The following is a 19,234-nucleotide window of genomic DNA, read 5'->3' as shown; positions in this document are numbered from 1 at the left end:
CACTGCATTCCAGCCTGGGCAAGAGTGAGAACATGTCTACATATATACATACATGCCTTTACATACATGTTCCAGATCTGATCTCACCTGACATACTGCTTAGCTAATTCCATAAATATTCATGTTTCAACAGTGTTAGTCATTAGTCTTGGTTTAGAAAAAGTTTGTTGGATCTGCATTTTTATAATCTTAGTAATTTTATTTTCATTCATTTCCACCTTTTAGACTATCAGTCTTCCAATGACCTCTTTCGTTGCCCTGAGCAATTGTTAGCTAGGCAACAAAGATGTACTTTGGAGACCCATCTTTTCAGTGGGTGGTGTTTTTAACTTAGCTTCTGTTTCTTAGCTAAAATTACTGAGTTTGGCAAGAGCCTATCAAGCAGTAGGGCAAAGAAAATATTCTCTATGCGTGGACTCAGCATAGATAGCTCTGAAGAAGAAGCAAGTCTACTTTACCTGAGGCTTTAATCAACACTTTATCCAGGATAGCTTTCTTTTAGCCTTTTGTAAAGAGTTTTTTAAATGAGGCAACAAAATGTTGAAGTCTTTTTAGAAGCTTCTGGCACATCAGTAAGCATCCTTGGATGAGACTAATGCAAGAGCTCTCATTTTGAAATGTATTTTCTTAAAGTGCAGCATTATTTGGAACATTTCACTGTCTTAAAAGTATGCCATTTAGAAGGAAACCACTGGTGCTTAATTGCCAGTGCTTTGACCTGAAACTCTGTTGGGAAACAGGGGTGGAAAAACTTGAACCTAAACCCGCAGTCCTGAGACAGGTGGAAGCAAAGGCATTTCTCTGCAGAGCTTTTTACCTGAATCTCCTGTCCAAAGACAGAAACTGAAACCCTCACTCTTAAAGGAAAGAGAAGTTTGAAGAACGGTCTAAATCTAGACCTTCAGCGAAAGAGTGAGAGGTATGAATTCAGAAGAACTTACCCAAAACACCCAGTGAGACTTCTGAAGATGAAGAGTTCATCCTAGTACCAAGCATTGCTTTCAGAGAAACACCAGGTGGTTGGGGTGGGGGCCACGCAAGGGGGAGGGTTCACTCCAAGTCCTGCTGACTTATGCCATATGTATCAATCTAAAAGGAATAAACTAGGTAAAACTAACATAAATAGAGAGTTTATTTGGGCCAAGCTTGAGGATTGTAACCCAGGAGAACAGATTCAAATTGCCCTGAATATACCCTTTGATCAGCCACAGTTACAAGTGGATGTTTAAAGGCCAGAAAGAGGACAGGAAGTGGGCCAATGCAGAATTGTTAGGAATTCTCATTGGTTTACACAAATAACATTGATTAGTGATGGTAATACTTTGTTAAGCTATAGGGTATGGGCTATAGTGTCTGGCGCAACATATTATGTCAGTTTATAGCTACTTTATGACAATAGCAAGCAGTTTCAGGAGATGAATACGTAACTCATAGGAGAAGTAGGATGTGATTACGGTCTCCTTTTAATGTCTCTCTGGACTTGATAATTTTTAAAGAGTCACATTCCTCAGATAAAAGTTATTTTCTCAATCTTCAAGGAGTTGTGATTGAATCCCCTTCCTGCTCCTTACCTGGAGGTCGGGGAGACAGTCTTCTCCACAACTTTTCAGGAATGTATTAACTTTGTAAATTATAACGTTCTTTATTGGTATAACTCATTCTTACATATACTAGAATGAGATGTGTTGGATGGCACTCAGTGTATGTTGTGGTTCAGTATAAATTTAAATGAGCTCTTTGCAAAATTCAGCTAAGTTTTCCAAAGGAAATATGATTATTCCATTTAAAAAAGAAGTTTGTTAAATATACCAAGTAGTTTGGAGCTTTCTTGTTCTTGTATAAGGTAACCCTCTCCTTTTTTTTTTTTTTTAAAAAAAAAAAGCTTCTTTGTTATTTTGATACTTTTGGATAAAAATTCCTTTTGCTCACCTTTTCCTTAAATCCCTCACAAATATTTTTCAGTTTACACAAACAGATCATAGTCATGGTATTTTTTTTTTTTTTCAGTAGTTGGAAGGAAACTGAGTGGTTACCTAATCTAAAATACTTTATTTTATAGATGAGAAAACTAGGGTCCCGAGAGGTTAATTGGCTGGCCTATGCTCACACGGCAGTTTGTGACAAGAATGATTAGAATTTAGGTATGCCAGTCTCCCTAAACTGAAACTTACTACTTAATTTGATGAATAGATATCTGGATTCTTATCTGTCCCTAGCTAGATTTATTGTCTTGAGTTTTGCCAAACTTCCCATTTCAGTGCTTGTTTTTTTAATAGTAATTAATATCTGAATCATAATGTTAAGTCTCAAAACTTCATTTTAATAGTTCATCCTGTAATTGCCTGGTGGGTTCATCTTGCCCACCGCTCAGACAGAGCTGATGTATCTATGCAGGGGAATTGCAATAGACAGAGAGGTTGATACACATAGAGCTGGCTAAATGGGAGATCAGAGTTTTATTATTACTCATATCAGTCTTCCCCAAAATTTGGAAGCTAGAGTGTTTCAAAGATAGTTTGGCAGGCAGGGTGCTAGGGAATGGGTGCTACTGATTTAGTTGGAGATGCAATCATTGGGGCGTGGAAAATGGTCCTTGTGTTCTGAGTTTACTTCTGGGTGGGGACTACAGGAACAGTTGAATCTTGAGTCTTTGGTCTGAGTGAAGTCATCTGGTTGTCAGAAATGCCAAAATCTGAAAAGACATCTCAAAAGGTCAATCTTAGATTCTGCAATAGCGATGTTATTTACAGGAGTAATTGAGGAAGTTACAAATCTTGTGAATTCTAGAATGATGACTGCTTATCATTTAACTACGCCTACATCTCAGCTGAATTCTACCCCTTTCATAATTCTAACCTTGTACCCTTTCATTAGTTTTACCAAGGTGGTTAAGCTTTGGGAAGGGTTCATATCATCTTGCTGTAAGGTTAAACTAGAAACTAAATTTCTCCTAAAGTTAGCTTGGCCCATGCCCTGGAAAGACTAAGGGCAGTTTGGAGGTTAAAGGCAAGATGGAGTTGGTTAGGTCAGATCTCATTCACTGCCATAATTTTCTCACTGTTATAATTTTTGCCAAGGCGTTTCATTACTTAAAATAAAACTGCATATACAGCTACAGTTTCTCTCAGTTGATTTCTTATTTGATATGATTTAATCTTTACATTTAAAAATAATATCTATTGAGTCAGTTTCAAAAATATGTTCAAAAAGCTGTGGGTGTTTAAAAATATTTTAAAGTATTATATCTTTTCTTAGTCTTTATACGTTATTTACTTTGATTTAAATTATTACTCTATGTAATTTGCTTGTATAGATGGTTGGTAGAATTATACTGATTTAAAACAAAACCTGAATTTAATGGTAGAGTATTAAAGGCTAAAATATTCTTCAATGTCACAAAGTCAGGAAATTTACACTCTAGATTTCCATGGTTACTAGGATACTTGCTTTACAATACAAAAGACTCTCAAGACTCTCAAAGGATCATGTAAGGAAAGAATGCTTACCTACCATTAAAAACATATTCAGAAATAAATGTTGTTATAATGAACCAGAATAGGAAAAGAAAAAAGGAAAGCAAATGAATAATTCTTCTATTTCTAACTTACATTGTGTAATGATTTTCTGTGGGTATACAAGTTTTATTTTTTATATCTATTTTATCATACACTGAAGAAGTAATATAATAAAGCTCCTATGTTCTTGAGGTCATAAGGTTGTGTTAGCAGAACTCTTCAGGGATTTGAAGAATAGTGATGCTGTGCCCTTTATCACATGACTTGGAACTGTGGGAGACTAGGAACATGACTTGAGTCACACAGACCAGGATCTAAATTCCATTCCTAATCACTCAGCAACAGCCTAACCTTGGACAACTCTTGTAACTTCTCTAATCCTCAATACTTTTGTCTGTAAAATAGAGATATTATAATGCGGATTTTACAATGTTGTACAATCATGTATGTACAGTGTATCTAATGTCAGCCTTATAATAGGCTCCCAATAACTATTAATTTCCTTGTGCTCCCCTTTACCTACCCCACTTCTTCCATTTACCAGCCCATTTCCACCTGAGGGACCCTAAGGCTCAAAAGTAGGATGTGACCCCAGATGGCAGGTAACTGGAACTAAGGAATAAACTTGGTTGGTACAGTTCTTCAGATCATCCTTAGCATGCAGTATGTTGGTTTGAAGCAGTAATGTCCTTCAAGTGCTCTAATACCTTAACCACTGAACGGTGGCTGTAGATACTCTTAGGGGGCTTCAGAAAGCCACTTCTATGACAGCTATACTCCTATCCCTTTAGGACCTTGAATCTTCCCAAATACAAGTATTTTTTCTAAAGATTTTCTTAAAATTTTCTTAAGACCTTTCTTAAAAGTGTATTGTAGCTTTATAGTTTTCTTTATTGGAGTGCTACCCATCTAAATATATTTTATAAGCTGTTCCAAATTAGGTTAATATAGTGATTGCTTACGCCTACTGGAAAAAATTTGAAATTTCAGCCTTTGAGGTAGAGAGGATTTTGATAAAATTTATTTTGACAATTTCTTTAAAATATCTTGACTCTTAAGCAGGTTTGTAATATCTTAGGCCTTTTTAGTAGCAGTCCTGTCCTTCAGTAACATCACCTTCCTAGGTTATGAACATCTGTATATATAAGCACTTGGCCTAAAGCAGGACTTTGGAGAACTTAGAGAGGTGTTTCTGTAATTAACTGAAATACTGTTACTTTTGTGATAGTATCATTATTTTTATATTTGAAGCTTTACTGTTTCAACTGTACCGTGACTATGTAAATAGTCATCTGTGGGCTAGCTGGGGAACTGATAATGTTTTAAATACTAGTTCAGAAAATAGATTCAGAATTAACAAAGATTGACCCATGTATCAACTTTTGGGTAACAAGACCTCTGTGAGTTGATGCTGTCTCCAGGTTGTCAGGGCCAAGCTGCTCTGTACCTCTGCAGGAGGACAACTAAGAAAAAGGGAGGTGATAAAGGGAAAGAAAAGGAGTAAGTTTTCTTCTTTTCTCTCTTTAAATTGTCTGCGGTTACTTTTTGAGCTCATAGTGACTTTAGAGGGGTTTATTTAGATAAATAGCCTCCTCTCCCACACCCCTTTTTCTTTTAGAAAGAAAGACATTGTAAAAAGGATTAGAGAACTTTTTATCATTTGGGAAGAAAATAAAAAGATTGGGGAAGAACATTTATATAGTTATTATAACTTGAATAATATGTTTTCATTTTATAACTGGGTCAGCTGTTACCTGAACAATCTCAAGGATATTTATTATATATTGTTGTATCATTTATTTCCACAAGTCAGTAGGCCATCAACTAAAGTAAAAATCTTTTCATTATTCAGATTTTTATTGTGGCATTTATATTTAAATAATTTCTCCTTTGTAACAATTTTCTTCTTGCAATCAAAATAAAATGTTGCATGATTTTATATATAGGCAACTGGGCAGAACAAAACACATGGCTCAGATGTAAAGAAAAACACTTTCTGCTCAATTTTAGATTTATGTTGTACATAAAAGGTGCCTCACGTGTCAAAAATTTTAATTTTAGTTGTATAATAAAATTTTAAGGGGCAACTTGACTCATAGAATCATTTGGCAGATATTGAAGGAACATCAGTTAGATATTATGGAGGGGTGGATCTGGAGGGAGAGTCCAGCAATGCATGTAAATGTTTTCTTCGGTTAGGGAGCATAAACTGAAGTTGAGAAGATAGTTACGTATAAAATAATTATCCCAGAATCCTTAGAACAGGAAGACCTATTCAAACCCTGGAAGTTAGTTGAATAACAATCCTAGGAGCTTGGTAATTTGCCTGCAAAATTTGTCCACCAGGTTAGCTGTAGCTCTGTACCAATAGTGGCATGCTTTCATGCTCTGGGATTCTGAGTTAAGCATGAGTAATGTTCTGTTTGCTAGTAGGGTAGGACTATACCTAACTGACTATAGAAGAATCAAGAAATTAGGAACAAATAGCAGAACTTGATTATAGAATAGAAGTAGCAACAAGTATATGGCCAGAATCAGATACAAGGACACTATCTTGAGATCCACTAAGTATAAGTCAAGTAGGCATGAGAGTCAAAACTGAGTAGTCAGACCAGGAAGGATAGCAGCAAGGTCTGGCACAGCCTAACTTCCTTTAAGAAGTTGTCGTGTCACTTATGGCACATTCCAGCCACCATATGAGTGGGCTACCTGGACACAGCCTACTTTTGAGCCATTCAAACCAATCTAGATCTCTTTTACTTCATGATTTCTCTATTTATTCTTTGGTTACACCTTTCCATGCCCTTAGGATTTTAATTCTTCTTGGCTGTCACTTTGACTCCAGCAGAGCTCTCTGTCTTAGCAGTGTTTTTCTTCCCTGATTCTATGTGGCTCAGTTTACACCACTGCTGATGTTATTTTCATCTGGCTCACATTGGCCTTGCTAGCAGAATAGAATGGCTGGGATAGTCTGCCGTTGCTTTGGAGAAGTGTAAGTTGACCCTGTGGTCCTTAGACTTGGCTTATGTAACGCTAATGATAGAAACTGCTACTCTGGAAACTGATTATGGTAAACTGTTTGAACCAGCTGAGAAGCCTAAAATGGAACTATTGACCATACATTCATTGGACCCTTTCTATTCAACATGTAGAATTCAACCTATATGCACTTGTGTTCCCATAATCTTTCAGAGTGAGACCTGATTGGTGCTGTTTTGATCTGTTTCTTAAGTGCCCCTAAAAGATAGAGACCCATGTTCTTTTCTTATTCCTAACACCATATTCTTTATAATAGATGTCCTGAAAAAGACAAATTACCTTATCTGCCCAAATATAAAATAACAATTTTAGTTCCCAGTCATTCCTCAGAAAAGAGGGAATTGCCTTTATTTGAGTCTTTGAGTTATTCTCAGATTATTAGACGTTATTTTGAGTATAAAATGTAAAATATTATTTGAGGAAAACATGTTAGCCTAAAATTACCATTGTCAACATTAGTTTGGGCTATTTTCCTTGTTAAACTTGTGATGTAATCGATCATGCCCCCTCCCCTCCGTAGAGGTTGGGCCCGGGACTCAAAGTTTCAACCCTCTAATCACAACATTGATTCCCCTGGAAACCAGTCTTCATCTTGAGGCTATATAGGTGCCCCCAGCCACCGGTCAACTTATTAGAATACCAAAGATACTCTTATCACTCTAGTGATTCCAAGGATTTTAGGATTTTATGTCAGTAAATGAGACAAAGACCAAATACATATTTCACAATATTATAAGGACAAATGAAGAAGACAACTATCCTAATATTGAATGACTTTGCACAACAGCTCAGTGAATGCATTCTATTTGGATCCAAAAATGGCTGGGTGTGGTGGCTCGCGCCTGTAATCCCAGCACTTTGGGAGGCTGAGGTGGGCGGATCACCTAAGGTCAGGAGTTCGAGACCAGCCTGACCAACATGTTGAAACCCTGTCTCTACTAAAAATACAAAATTAGTCAGGCATGGTGGCGCATGTCTGTAATCCCAGCTACTTGGGAGGCTGAAGCAGGAGACTCACTTGAACCTGGGAGGCAGAGGTTGCAGTGAGCCAAGATCATGCCATTGCACTCCAGCCTGGGTGACGAGCAAAACTCCATCTCAAAAAAATAAAACAAGGCAAAAAAACAAAAGTGCTGTATCTCACATTATAGGGTAATAATGGTCATATGTTACCATGTACAAGAGACATCTAGCAGGAAGCCTGTCTTGGCTGACTCAAGTCTGAACTGTTGCCCCTGATCTGTACCTCATCCTATCCTTCTCAACTATCTTGACCACTTGCTTTGTTTTTGATTATTTCATTATGCTGTCTATATCCTTCTTAATTTGATGCACATATTTGACTTCCTGCTACCTTGATGAATTTTCTGCTGCAGTACTGCCTCTGTATCCACGGGGCATCTCGAGAGTACCTTGGTAGCTCCGATTTCTTGACTGACTGAATCTATCCTGCTGAAATCCTTTGAGTTTGGAGCCTGAAAGAGAACTGAAAATTTTACCAGAGGCGGGGTTACCCATGAAGCTAATAAAGCTTAAGTTCAGGGTTCTACATCTGCATAGGATCCTGGGATATTCTGGGAATTGTAGAGTCTTCTAGATGGGGAGAGACAGCCAGGTTATGGTCAGGAAGGTCAGGAAACATTTCTATACAAGCATTTCTGTTTAAAGAGTTCTCAGAGAAAGGAATGTGACTCTCTAAGGCTCCAGAAATTTATGGTAATTTCTTTTCATGTACTAAGTAAATATTTACTTTTGTAACTAATTTTGCATTTATAATTTGGTATTCTTATTTTTAGAGATGACCACTCAAATTGTATATGCTTCAGGCCACACAAAATCTGGATCCACTACTGGGTTTTACTAAATGAGATTCTTGGGCGTTTTGCTAATTCTTATTTTCCTACACTTAGTAAAATATAATTTATACAAGTAAACAGTAAGTAGAATCTAGAGCCTCCCCAAATCATTCTAAAATCATTGCTTTTGTGGCTCTTTTACAAGAGAACTGGAACTGTCACTGAACCAAACTGGATCTGTTTGCCTGCACAAACAAATGAGTTTGCCTTCACACACAGTGGAAAGACAAGCACTGAAGCACCAGATTTTTACACTAAGAAAGATTTATTGCAAATTGACTGATAAGGAGACAGAAGGTAACGCTCAAATCTGTCTACCCGAGCTGACTGGATCCTGCCATGGGGTCATGCCAGGACTTGATCTGATTGGATCCTGGATCCTGCCATTCAGTATCCACCTCTTAATTCAGTCCTTACTCCTTAGTCCAAGCACTTAGGTTCTACTCATTTGGTTCATCTTCAACTTCAGGTTATGTGACCTTCAAACTGGGGGTCCAACAGCAACTGAAGAACAGTCCACAGCTTTGTTACATAAAAGTTGAACCAGATTGGTCTAATGCAGTTCCAAATTGCCCCTTTATTATGTCCATTCCTCAGTATTGAGAGAAAAGGGGTGACAGCTACTCTAGCTACTTCCTGCTGATTAGATAGTAGACCTTGGTTAGATAAATGAAATTGTTTAGTGCTCAGGATTATGTTTCAGAAGAAGTTACTTCAACCCAGTTCAAGGACAAAGGAATAAAGAGTTAGCAACCTGAACATTATTTGTTTCGGAGAACAAGGGAAAGAAAGCTCAGATTTTGTAGCAAAAGTTCACACCCAGGTTCCCAATCAGTTCTCTTTGTGCACATGAAGGATTGAAACTTGTAACTTGCTTAGTTCTGATTGATCGATACAGCTCAACTCTAATTGACTGGTTCAGGTGAGCCCCAAAGGTTCTATAGATTAAAATGTGTGAGTTCTGGGGGAAGAGTATGGGTGTAACCCCTAGTCAGCAAATGGCCACATGGTTCTATTTAAAATTTAGACTCAGTCAGCTGCTTAGGATCCATCTTGAAGGACTGGCTCAAACCTGTTGCCAGACAGCATTGCATCCCATCATGGTGCCAGAGTGGTTGACTACCTGCCCCAGGTCCATCTGGTCCCTTGTAGAGATCCTTGTGGCAGGGCGGTGACCAACTGAGCAACTAGAGTCATTTACTTACAAGAGGCACTCAAGTATGTGCTAAATTTGAACCACAGTCTCTTGGGTTAAGTTGGTTCCCGTTTCCAGCTAAAGTGAGTTTAAAGTCTTAAGGATTGAGTTGGCACAATCCTAGTGGGAGTCACTTGCAGACATCTGTTAAAATAGGCTAGAACAATTTTGAAGAGGAGCCAAATGCTTAGCCCAAATATGAGGAGGATCATTAAGACATGTGGGTGAAACACAGAAGGAATCTTATACCAGGGTTAAGCCAACTGAAAACATCTGGACATTGGAAATTCCACTCAGTAAGTCCAGCCAGGAGTCTTTCTGAAGGTGTCCCTTTCAGAGATTTGGCTAGCTTTACAACCTCAGATGTTCCCAATTCACCTGACTGGTAGTATTTACCCAGATACAGCAGCAAGTGTTAGCGATAGCAGAAACACCACCCTATGCAGTGAGATGTTAGTCTAATGCAGTGTGGTTGTCTAGGACCACACAAGGAAGGGAGTATAGGGGATCTCTGTTGTGCTCTAATGGCATGAGTGGTGAAGCAGGCAGCTCTATTAACAGTGCAGAAAAGTTTCTGACCATTCCAAACAGAACCTAGTCCAAACCAAGACCTCTAAAACCTTCCTGTGCAGCTCCTTCACTAGAGTTAATCCCTTTCAGCAAATCGCATCCCTGAGAGTGTCCTCCAACTATAATCCATGGGGTCATTGTCAGTGCTGGCATGTGCCTCAAGACTCTCAGGTAGCTTTTGGAGAGCAGGAGGGGTAGAATTAGTGAAGCTGACTGAATAGATGGGAATTTGCATAAGAGCTATTTCTATGTCCAGATCTCCTGCTGAGGATAACTCAAGTATTATTTTCCCCTTTTTTGGGAGAAGGATATGTGGGCCTCACAGGTTTCTAAGAAGTCCTTTCTGAGGAGGTGAATGGGGGCTGAACAGACAAGCAAAAACAAACAAATGAAAAAAACAACGTGATTTCTCCTGACTGGATGAATTCAGAACTCCAGGGAGAGGGTGTTGAATACTCACCAAGGTTAAAAAAGACTAAAGAAAGGGCCTAGGGCCACGGCAGGCTAAATGCCACTCAGATCTTTGTCACTGGGTTTTTTATTATTCTGTTGGTCTGTTCCACCACCCCAGTGGATGTTAATAGTCCAAATTTTATAAACATTTTGAATAATTTGCCCTGTAAAATGAGATCCTTGGTCACTATGAAGCTCTTGAGAGACTTTCCAGGTTGGTATAATTTTTCCAGTAAGGCTTAACTACTGACATTGCTGTGACCTATCAAGAAGAGAAGGCATTAACCCAGTTTGAAAACATGCAAATCATAATTAGTACATACTGGTTTCCTTGGGAGGCAGGGAGCTAAATAAAATCTTGTTACCATACTTAAAAGGGACCACTCAGTAATGGGAAGTGGCCCATGGAGGCATGCAGCAGTTTTCCAGTGGTGTATTGTGGACAAATTTTACACAAATACCAAAGTCATGAACAACTTTGAAGGCATACCTGACGTCTGTATAAATACTGGCTGTTTTACCTTTGGCTAAAGACATGACCTAGTAAGTGCATGCAGTTCCACTTATTAGGCAGACTTGGCCTTAGGAAAGGTAAGTAAAGTGGCAGGATTGGAAAAGTTATTACACTGGGTGATGGTGAGGTGAGGATAGAAAGAGAAACTTATAGGCCTGGCGTGGTGGCTCATGCCTGTAATCCCAGCACTTTGGGAGGGTAAGGTGGGCGGATTACCTGAGGTTGCGAGTTTGAGACCAGCCTGACCAACATGGAGAAATGCTGTTTCTACTAAAATTACAAAATTAGCCAGGCGAGGTGGCACACGCCTGTAATCCCAGCTACTCATGAGGATGAGAGAGAATCGCTTGAAACTGGGAGGCAGAGGTTGCAGTGAGCCAAGATGGTGCCATTGCACTCCAGCCTGGGCAACAAGAGTGAAACTCCATCTCAAAAAGAAAGAGAGAGAGAGAGAAAAAAGAAAGAAAAAAGAAAGGGAAAGAAAAGGAAAGAAAGGGAACCTCATGGTTTGCTAGCTGGCTTATGATGTGACTTGAAGAGAGCCCTGACTGAGTATGGAATGGAGATAGTGAGAGGTAGCCCCATAACTATTCTTCTCTATGGCTTTTAGAAAGGAAGAGACAGCATCAACTACTATGAGATGAGGGTTAGTATCCTAAAGGTCTAGTTTGCCCCCACTTCTGATATTACACTGGTTGGTCAGATTTAAAAAGGGGAAATACCCTTAATGTCCTCAGAGCATCCCTAGTCTGGATTGTGAGAAGAGGGCTGAGGGACTCCATTGGGATTTAGTTATAACCAAGTATTGGAGGAACTTAGGAAGATTCAGTCCAGTCTACAGATAGATAACAAGGACTTGAAGACAGTGCACAGAGTTACAATCTAATAACAGATGTACTTTTGCTTTCCTTAGAAGCATAACTTTTTCTCTCCACAGTGATCATCTAAAAAATCTCAGATTTAGAAACTTCTGCAGCTGGGAAGCCAAACTAAGGCAAGTTTTAGATTTTACTTACAGCCTTAACATTCTTGGGCCTGCCAGGAAGTGACAGTTTTCATTCACTCTGTAAAGCTGGGAAGTTCTGAAGCCAGGCATTTTATTCACATTCTTAAATATGACATTTCAGTCCAAACCTTGGTAATATAACCAGTGTTTCCCATTGCATCTTGCTTATAAAGAGAGCAGATTTTTTTTTCCCCCGAGACGGAGTCTTGCTGTCTCGCCCAGGCTGGAGTGCAGTGGCAAGATCTAGGTCACCGCAACCTCTGCCCCCGAGGTTTTAGCAATTCTGCCTCAGCCTCTGTAGTAGCTGGGATTACAGGCATGCGCCACCATGCCTGGCTAATTTTTTGTATTTTTTTAGTAGAGATGGGATTTCACCAGGTTGGCCAGGCTAGTCTGTGGACTCCTGACCTTGTGATCCACCTGCCTTGGCCTTCCAAAATGCTGGAATTACAGGTGTGAGCCACCGTGCCTGACTGAGAGAGCAGATTTTTTACTGAACTTACATTACATAAAAATAAGAATACTCATTAATAGTTTCTAAATTTTGTAGGAATCAAGTTGTGAGAAAAAGCAAAACGTTCCCGCCCTTGTTCACAAAGGATATGTTATCAAATTATTGCAAACTCTAAATAACTTATGACAGAAAATTTCCTAAATCTGGAAAACAAAACACTGAAGTCATAAAAGCGCTATCCTTAACAATTACTTAACTTCATGTAATTTTGTTTTGCCCAGTCTTAATTAATAATTTTGGACTATAGCCAATTGCAAGTGCTTCCAGAGGAAAATTTAAGATAATAATTGTGGATGACAAAAATTCAGAACAGCCACAGTCAAAGATCTGATGAGAGTTCATAACTAACAAAGAAATCTAGGTATTTCGGTAGCATATAACCAATTTCACATCATGACATATTCCCCAACATACCAGAATTTTAGGAATCTTAAACAATTTTGGAATACCTTTTAATAATACATTTTTACAAGCATAACTTAAAGGAAATTCTACAGTGTTTCTTATTTGACAGTGCATCCCATATTATTTACCAAATAAGCTCTCAAATTTAAAATCTCTACAAGATGAGAGATACACCCTTTGAGGCTCTCTAGGGGGCCCACCTGTAAAATGTCAAAGTTAATTTTAGGCCAAGAAGCTTGATTTAGGATTTGGATCCTGGGAGAACCTACCAAAGACATCAAAAAGTTCAAAGTACTTCCTTCAACAGAATCATAGGTCACTGACAAATAGTAGTTACTCGTTTAACCAGAGTGACAATCAAAAGACTTCAAAAGCAATACAGAAAGTTACATAAATATAAAAACCTTAACCTTTTTAAACCTCAGTCTTCCTAAGCAATCTTTGTTTCCTAGGCCAGTTACTTTGAGCAGGGGAATACATTTAGTAACAGCATAGGAAGTCCTGGTTACATGAAATAATTCAGACATTTAAGCCCTGGTTACATGAAACAGTGCAGACATATAAAAATACAGAACCAATTTATACTGGAATAAAATATTGCTTTTCTAGACCTTCAAGATAGACCTAAAACCAGAGAAACTAGACAGTTCTCGGGAAGAAATGTGGCAGAAAGAGAAACTTATTTGTGATTCAGAGAATGGCTATTATAGAAACAGACTTAAGAATTAAAAATCAAAACCTCTTGCAGTCTTACCAAGAGCAAATTGATGTCATAAGACACTCTTGTTATTTTAACATAGAGGGCCAAAATTAGAAGTTCTGTGTTTTAATATCAATGTTCATTCCCTAGAAAGACTGTTAAAAATTTGTTTTAATTATAGTCAACTTATTCACACACCAAATTTCTTAAAATTTCTATTTATTAACCTTTTCATGACTTAGACCATCTATGACATGCTTGGACTTTATACCTTTCCCTATACTGCTCTTTCTTAAAAAACCAGTCATTTTACTTTAGGACAAAGATTTACTACGTAAGATTCTTTCTCATACAAAATTATGATTTCTCATACAAAATCTCTTTTGTTCATATCTGTAACTTTCTTATATGTCTCTCTCCCCTTACTACTGGTTCCTTTTTATCTTGTTTCTATTTAACCTCCAAATCAGACAAAATAATTTTTTTTCTCACTGACGAACATATTTTATGTGTTTCTTATAATTTTTTCTTATTAAAAACACACCTGGCCAGGCATAGTGGCTGACGTCTGTAATCCCAACAGTTTGGGAGGCCAAGGCAGGCAGATCATGAGGTCAGGAGTTCAAGACTAGCCTGAGCAACTTGGTGAATCCCCATCTCTACTAAAAATATAAAAATTAGCTTGGCATGGTGGTGGATGCCTGAAATCCCAGATACTCAGGAGGCTGAGGCTGGAGAATTGCTTGAACCTGGGAGGTGGAGGTTGCAGTGAACTGAGATCGTACCTCTGCACTCCAGCCTGGGTGACAGAGCAAGACTCCATCTCAAAAAACAAACAAACAACACCTTTTTGCACAGTTCATTTGAAGAATTATAAATTAGAATTTTTAACATGTAGTAACCTTAAATTTTATTAAAAACATAGAAATCTTGCTGGATGTGGTGGCTTACGCCTGTAATCCCAGCACTTTGGGAGGCCAAGGTAGGCATATCACCTGAGATCAGGAGTTCGAGACCAGCCTGGCCAATATGGTGAAACCCCGTCTCTACTAAAAATACAAAAAAATTAGCCAGTTGTGGTGGCGGGTGCCTATAATCCCAGCTACTGGGGAGGCTGAAGCGAGAGGATCACTTGAACCTGGGAGACGAGGTTGCAGTGAGCCAAGATTGTGCCACTGCACTCCAGCCTGGGCGACAGAGTGACACTCCATCTAGAAAAACAAGCAAACAAAAAATAGAAATCTTGAATTGCCTATTGTATATCAGTCTTTTTACAAATAAGAACCATTTTGTAATTATTAGAAAAACATGTTTCCCTATAGCATAATTTTTCGAGACCAAACATATTTAGTCTTTCTATTAAATTTAAGATGTCAAGTAGAGACCTACTTTTGGTCCTTTCATGGCCATCATTTTGTCACCAAACCAATTGGGTCAGTTTGCCTGTGGACAATGGAAATCCAAACACCAAAGCACCAGGTTTTTACATTGAGAAAGGTTTATTGTGAGTCAGCTATCAAGGAGACAGAAGGAAATGCTCAAATCCGTCTCCCTGAGCTGGGGGCTGGTCAGCTTTTATAAGCATAGGCTAATGAGGTATGATCATATTATATCTTGCAACGAGGTCATGCCAGGAAGCCTGATCTGATTGGATCCTGCCATAAGGTATGCCAGGGCTTAATCTGATTGGATCCTGGATCCTGCCATGTGGTGTCCACCTCCTAATTCAGTACTTACTACTCAGTCTAAGCATTAGGTTCTGCCCATGGTCGTATGCTTGGTTTATCAGCAAGCCTTTATAGAAAGCCTACTATGTGTGATGAATGTACTGGCCCAGGTGTTTCTCAGGTACATTAAATTCAATTTAGAGTCATTTGAAATGAATTGCCTTAGCCGTGAAGTATTTTTAGTTCCTTGGAACCTTAATAGCGGTTGTTGTTGTTGTTGTTTTTCTGAGACGGAGTCTCGCTGTCGCCCAGGCTGGAATGCAGTGTCACAGCCTTGGCTTGCTGCAACCCTGCCCCTTGGGTTCAAGAGATTCTTGAAAAATAGTTACCCCGAGACTACCCATGACCAACATCTATGAAACTGTGGAAATAAATAATTGAAAATCTAAGTTGCTGGAGCTTTAAATTATTTTGAGCCCTTAAAGAAATGTGATCATGAAGCCTGAGTCACATGACAGGCAACTGTAACCTAGAAAGGTATAACTGTTTCTCTGATTACAGATTAGCCTTTGTTCTTACGTATAATGTTTCCATGTTTTATACAATGTCGTAAATGAATAAAGTGTGTCAGGGAAGGTTCCTTCCCTCTTCTCTGTTGATTTTCCTTATAGATTAATTTCCCTCTTAACCTTTCTCATACAAAGACTTCATGACTATCACATTGTCTTAAGATGGAATATTAAATATACTCTTAAATCAGAAAGGAAATGAAAACCAGCTGTAAAGAAAACAAGCCGTAGGGAAAAGAAAACAAACTGTAACTAAATTGTTATAACTCATAAATCAGCCTTGTATAGAAAATGTTGTGATCCTGTTAAATTTCTTTGTTTTCTTCCTATATGCAAGACCTTAACTTTTAACTTCAGAGTGCTCACTCCATTTCTCTGGAGTCTGTGTTTCCTGGATGGCCATTCCTAGTCTTTCATATGAATAAACTCTTTTAAACTGGATTCTGATCCTTTCGATTACTTCAGGTTGACAAAACCATACCCCAAAAAGATGAAGAATAGTTTTCCTTTTATATTTTTGGCACTAAAACTCCTAGCACTGGCAGACTGACATGTCTCTGGGTTTCAGAGAACATCAAATGACCAGAACATCAAAACCCTGTCTCTACAAAAAATACAAAAATTGGCCAGGCATGGTGGCACACGTCTGTAGTCCCAGCTATTAGGGAGGCTGAGGTGGGAGGATCACCTCAGCCCAGGAGGTTGAAGCTGTAATAGCTGTAATGAGCTGTGAGCATGCCACTACATTCCAGCCTGGGTGATAGAGTGAGACCCTGTCACAAAAATGAATAAATAAATAAGTAAAAGCATGATTCTATGGAAAGGACATATTACATGTTATTAAGTTTTAAGGAGCACAATATGAAATTATATAGTTTCCACTTAGGTTTAAAAAAATCAAGCCTTTGCATGTGTTCATTTAGCCATTCATTCCTTGAAAGAAAACGTCTTAAGCGTCTCCTGTTAGTCCATTCTGTGCTAAGGTGATCTAACTCAGTTACAGTTTTATAGGAAGACAGATCATGAAACAACAGTAAATGAATGATACCCTTCTCTTCACTCACTGCTCTCTAGCCATATTGATCTTTCAATTTCTCAAAGTTAGCAAGCTCTTTCCTGTGCACATTTTACTGTCTTCACAGTGCCTCTTATATTATAAAGCCGGTGATTATGTATTTATAAGGATAGTTATCTACCCGATATCTCTGTCTCTATATTGTAACTTCTTTGAGGGCAGGAATCATGATACCATTTAATTGTCAATACTTAGCTCAATACCCAATACATAGTAGGTATTCAGTAAACATTTCTTGGGCAAATGAATGAATACATGATTAGGGGAAGTATGTAGTAGAAACACTTTAATCTAATGGGAGTTAGTGGAGATTTCCCCAAAGAACTGAATTTTAAGCTGAGATCTGAAGAATGAAGAAGAATTAGCAAGCGAAGAAGAAGAGGCAGAGTGTTCTAGATCTTAAGCTTAGATATTATCCTAAAGGCAAGAGAAGAGTTTTAAACAAAATGTAGTACTATCAAATTTCCATTTTCCAGTGTTGTTAGGCGTAGACTAGATAGGCAGTGCTGGAGCCAGAGAGGTTGTTTCGGAGGCTTTAATAATAATAGATGGTGGTGGCCTCACTTGGGTTCTTGGCAGTGGAGAAACAGAGAAGTGGGTGTGTTTGAGAGATTTTTAGAAGGCAGAATAACTGATTAGAGATAGTGAAGGAAAAGGAAGAGTGTGATTCCACATTTCTGCTTTACAATTGAGAAGATCCTTGGGCCGTTAATGGAGACTAGGGACTCCATTAAAGGAAAGAAGTATCTGAGGAGTAAAGAACCTGAGGTACCCTTGAGACCTATCTAAATGAAGGTTGAGCATTAAGGACTTCGTTATATAGGTGAATTTTCTGGGTATAAATAAATGCCTTGAAAGAAAGAAATAAAACCTTAATAATATTGGGACTCAAGTTATATTAAAATTTTTATTATTAAATTTTGGTTTTCATTATTGTATTTTTGTGAAGGAAATATAAACTTAAAAAAATTATATTAGCATGGGAAATGCAAAATTAAAAAAAAAAAGGACAAAAAGCTAATACCTTCTTTAGGCAAAATGTGGGCTACACCTGGTAAAAATAAGTGAATGGTCCTAAATAGAAGCCTACTGGGAAATGAGTTCAACATTAGCATGTATGTATGGGGATGAGTTATCTGGAAATTTAAACTTGCCATTCAAAGAAGGCCTCCTAGTGGAAGGGCCTGTCATTTATTCATCCATGTATCCTTCAGACTTAGCACAGTGCCTTGTACCTAGCAATGGCTCAAGTGATAGCTATGATTTTAGATTTATTATTAACACATTAATTTTGTTTACATCACTATTCAACATTGAATTTTTATACAATGATATAATCTATGTCATCTTTTTAGGTAGATTGGGGTCAACTGGACTACTTAGTTGTTGACATGCCACCAGGAACTGGAGATGTGCAGCTATCAGTCTCACAGAATATTCCTATAACAGGTAAATCTTCAAAGTTTAAAGTAATTTGTACTTTTTTTGATGTGTTGTTATTGCTATACCAAAACACAAACTCCGTATCAGGCAAATATTTTATCTTAAAAATACTCATTCACTTATAAATTTTTCATTAGAGATCAGAAGCATAAATTATTCAAAATATTACCAGAATAAGTATATTTATAAAACCATTACACTTTTGTTACTAGGAAGAGCAAAGTCTCTGGTTCTTGTTGTTCTTGGGAGAAAGAATTTGTCCAAGAGACAATTTTAGCAAAAAGAACAGAGAATTTATTGAAGAAAGTACATGCCAAGAGAGGAGCAGGCTGGAAAAACAGCAGTAGGAGCAGCAAGGGTTAAGTAGTAGCAGAGACAGTACGCTCTGAAAGAGGAGGCAGAGTGAGCTGCTTGAAAGAAGATGAGCCAACAGCCCTGAGAGTTCAACACTGCAGTTTTCATTGTGTTGAACTCTTTCTTTAAGTTCCTGTCTGTCTCAAGTCTCGGCCTTTGTCTTTGGCTAGTTTCCCACTTCTGCTTTAAGTCTCTACCTTGTCCCTGATTAGTTCCTGCCACAGTTTTGTGGGATTCTCTTACTCTGAGTTGATGCACATGTGTGTGCCCAGTGTTGGATATGAAGTCTACTTAATGGCATTGTTGCTCCTTACTGCCACCTCAGGAAGGTCGTATAGCAGTTAAATCTGTACTTGCTG

The 19,234-nt window shown here is 38.2% G+C and overlaps 1 protein-coding gene across 20 annotated transcripts in view; it reads left to right on the top strand.

Moving 5' to 3' along the window:
* Positions 1 to 19,234, top strand: part of NUBPL (nucleotide binding protein like) — a 445,280-nt gene that overhangs the window by 169,972 nt on the left and 256,074 nt on the right. For all 20 annotated transcript variants that reach the window (XR_004184955.1, XR_004184957.1, XR_004184956.1 and 17 more), the window contains one exon: positions 18,434 to 18,527. Coding sequence is in view for 11 of the 20 variants with exons in the window: in XM_017961088.3 (XP_017816577.1) it covers positions 18,434 to 18,527 (94 nt within the window). In the remaining 9 variants the exon portion in view is untranslated. The remainder of the gene's footprint in view (positions 1 to 18,433; positions 18,528 to 19,234) is intronic.

This window comes from Papio anubis, chromosome 7 (genome assembly GCF_008728515.1).
Source record: "Papio anubis isolate 15944 chromosome 7, Panubis1.0, whole genome shotgun sequence".
Taxonomy (NCBI): domain Eukaryota; kingdom Metazoa; phylum Chordata; class Mammalia; order Primates; family Cercopithecidae; genus Papio; species Papio anubis.
This window is presented reverse-complemented; position numbering and strand designations above follow the sequence as displayed.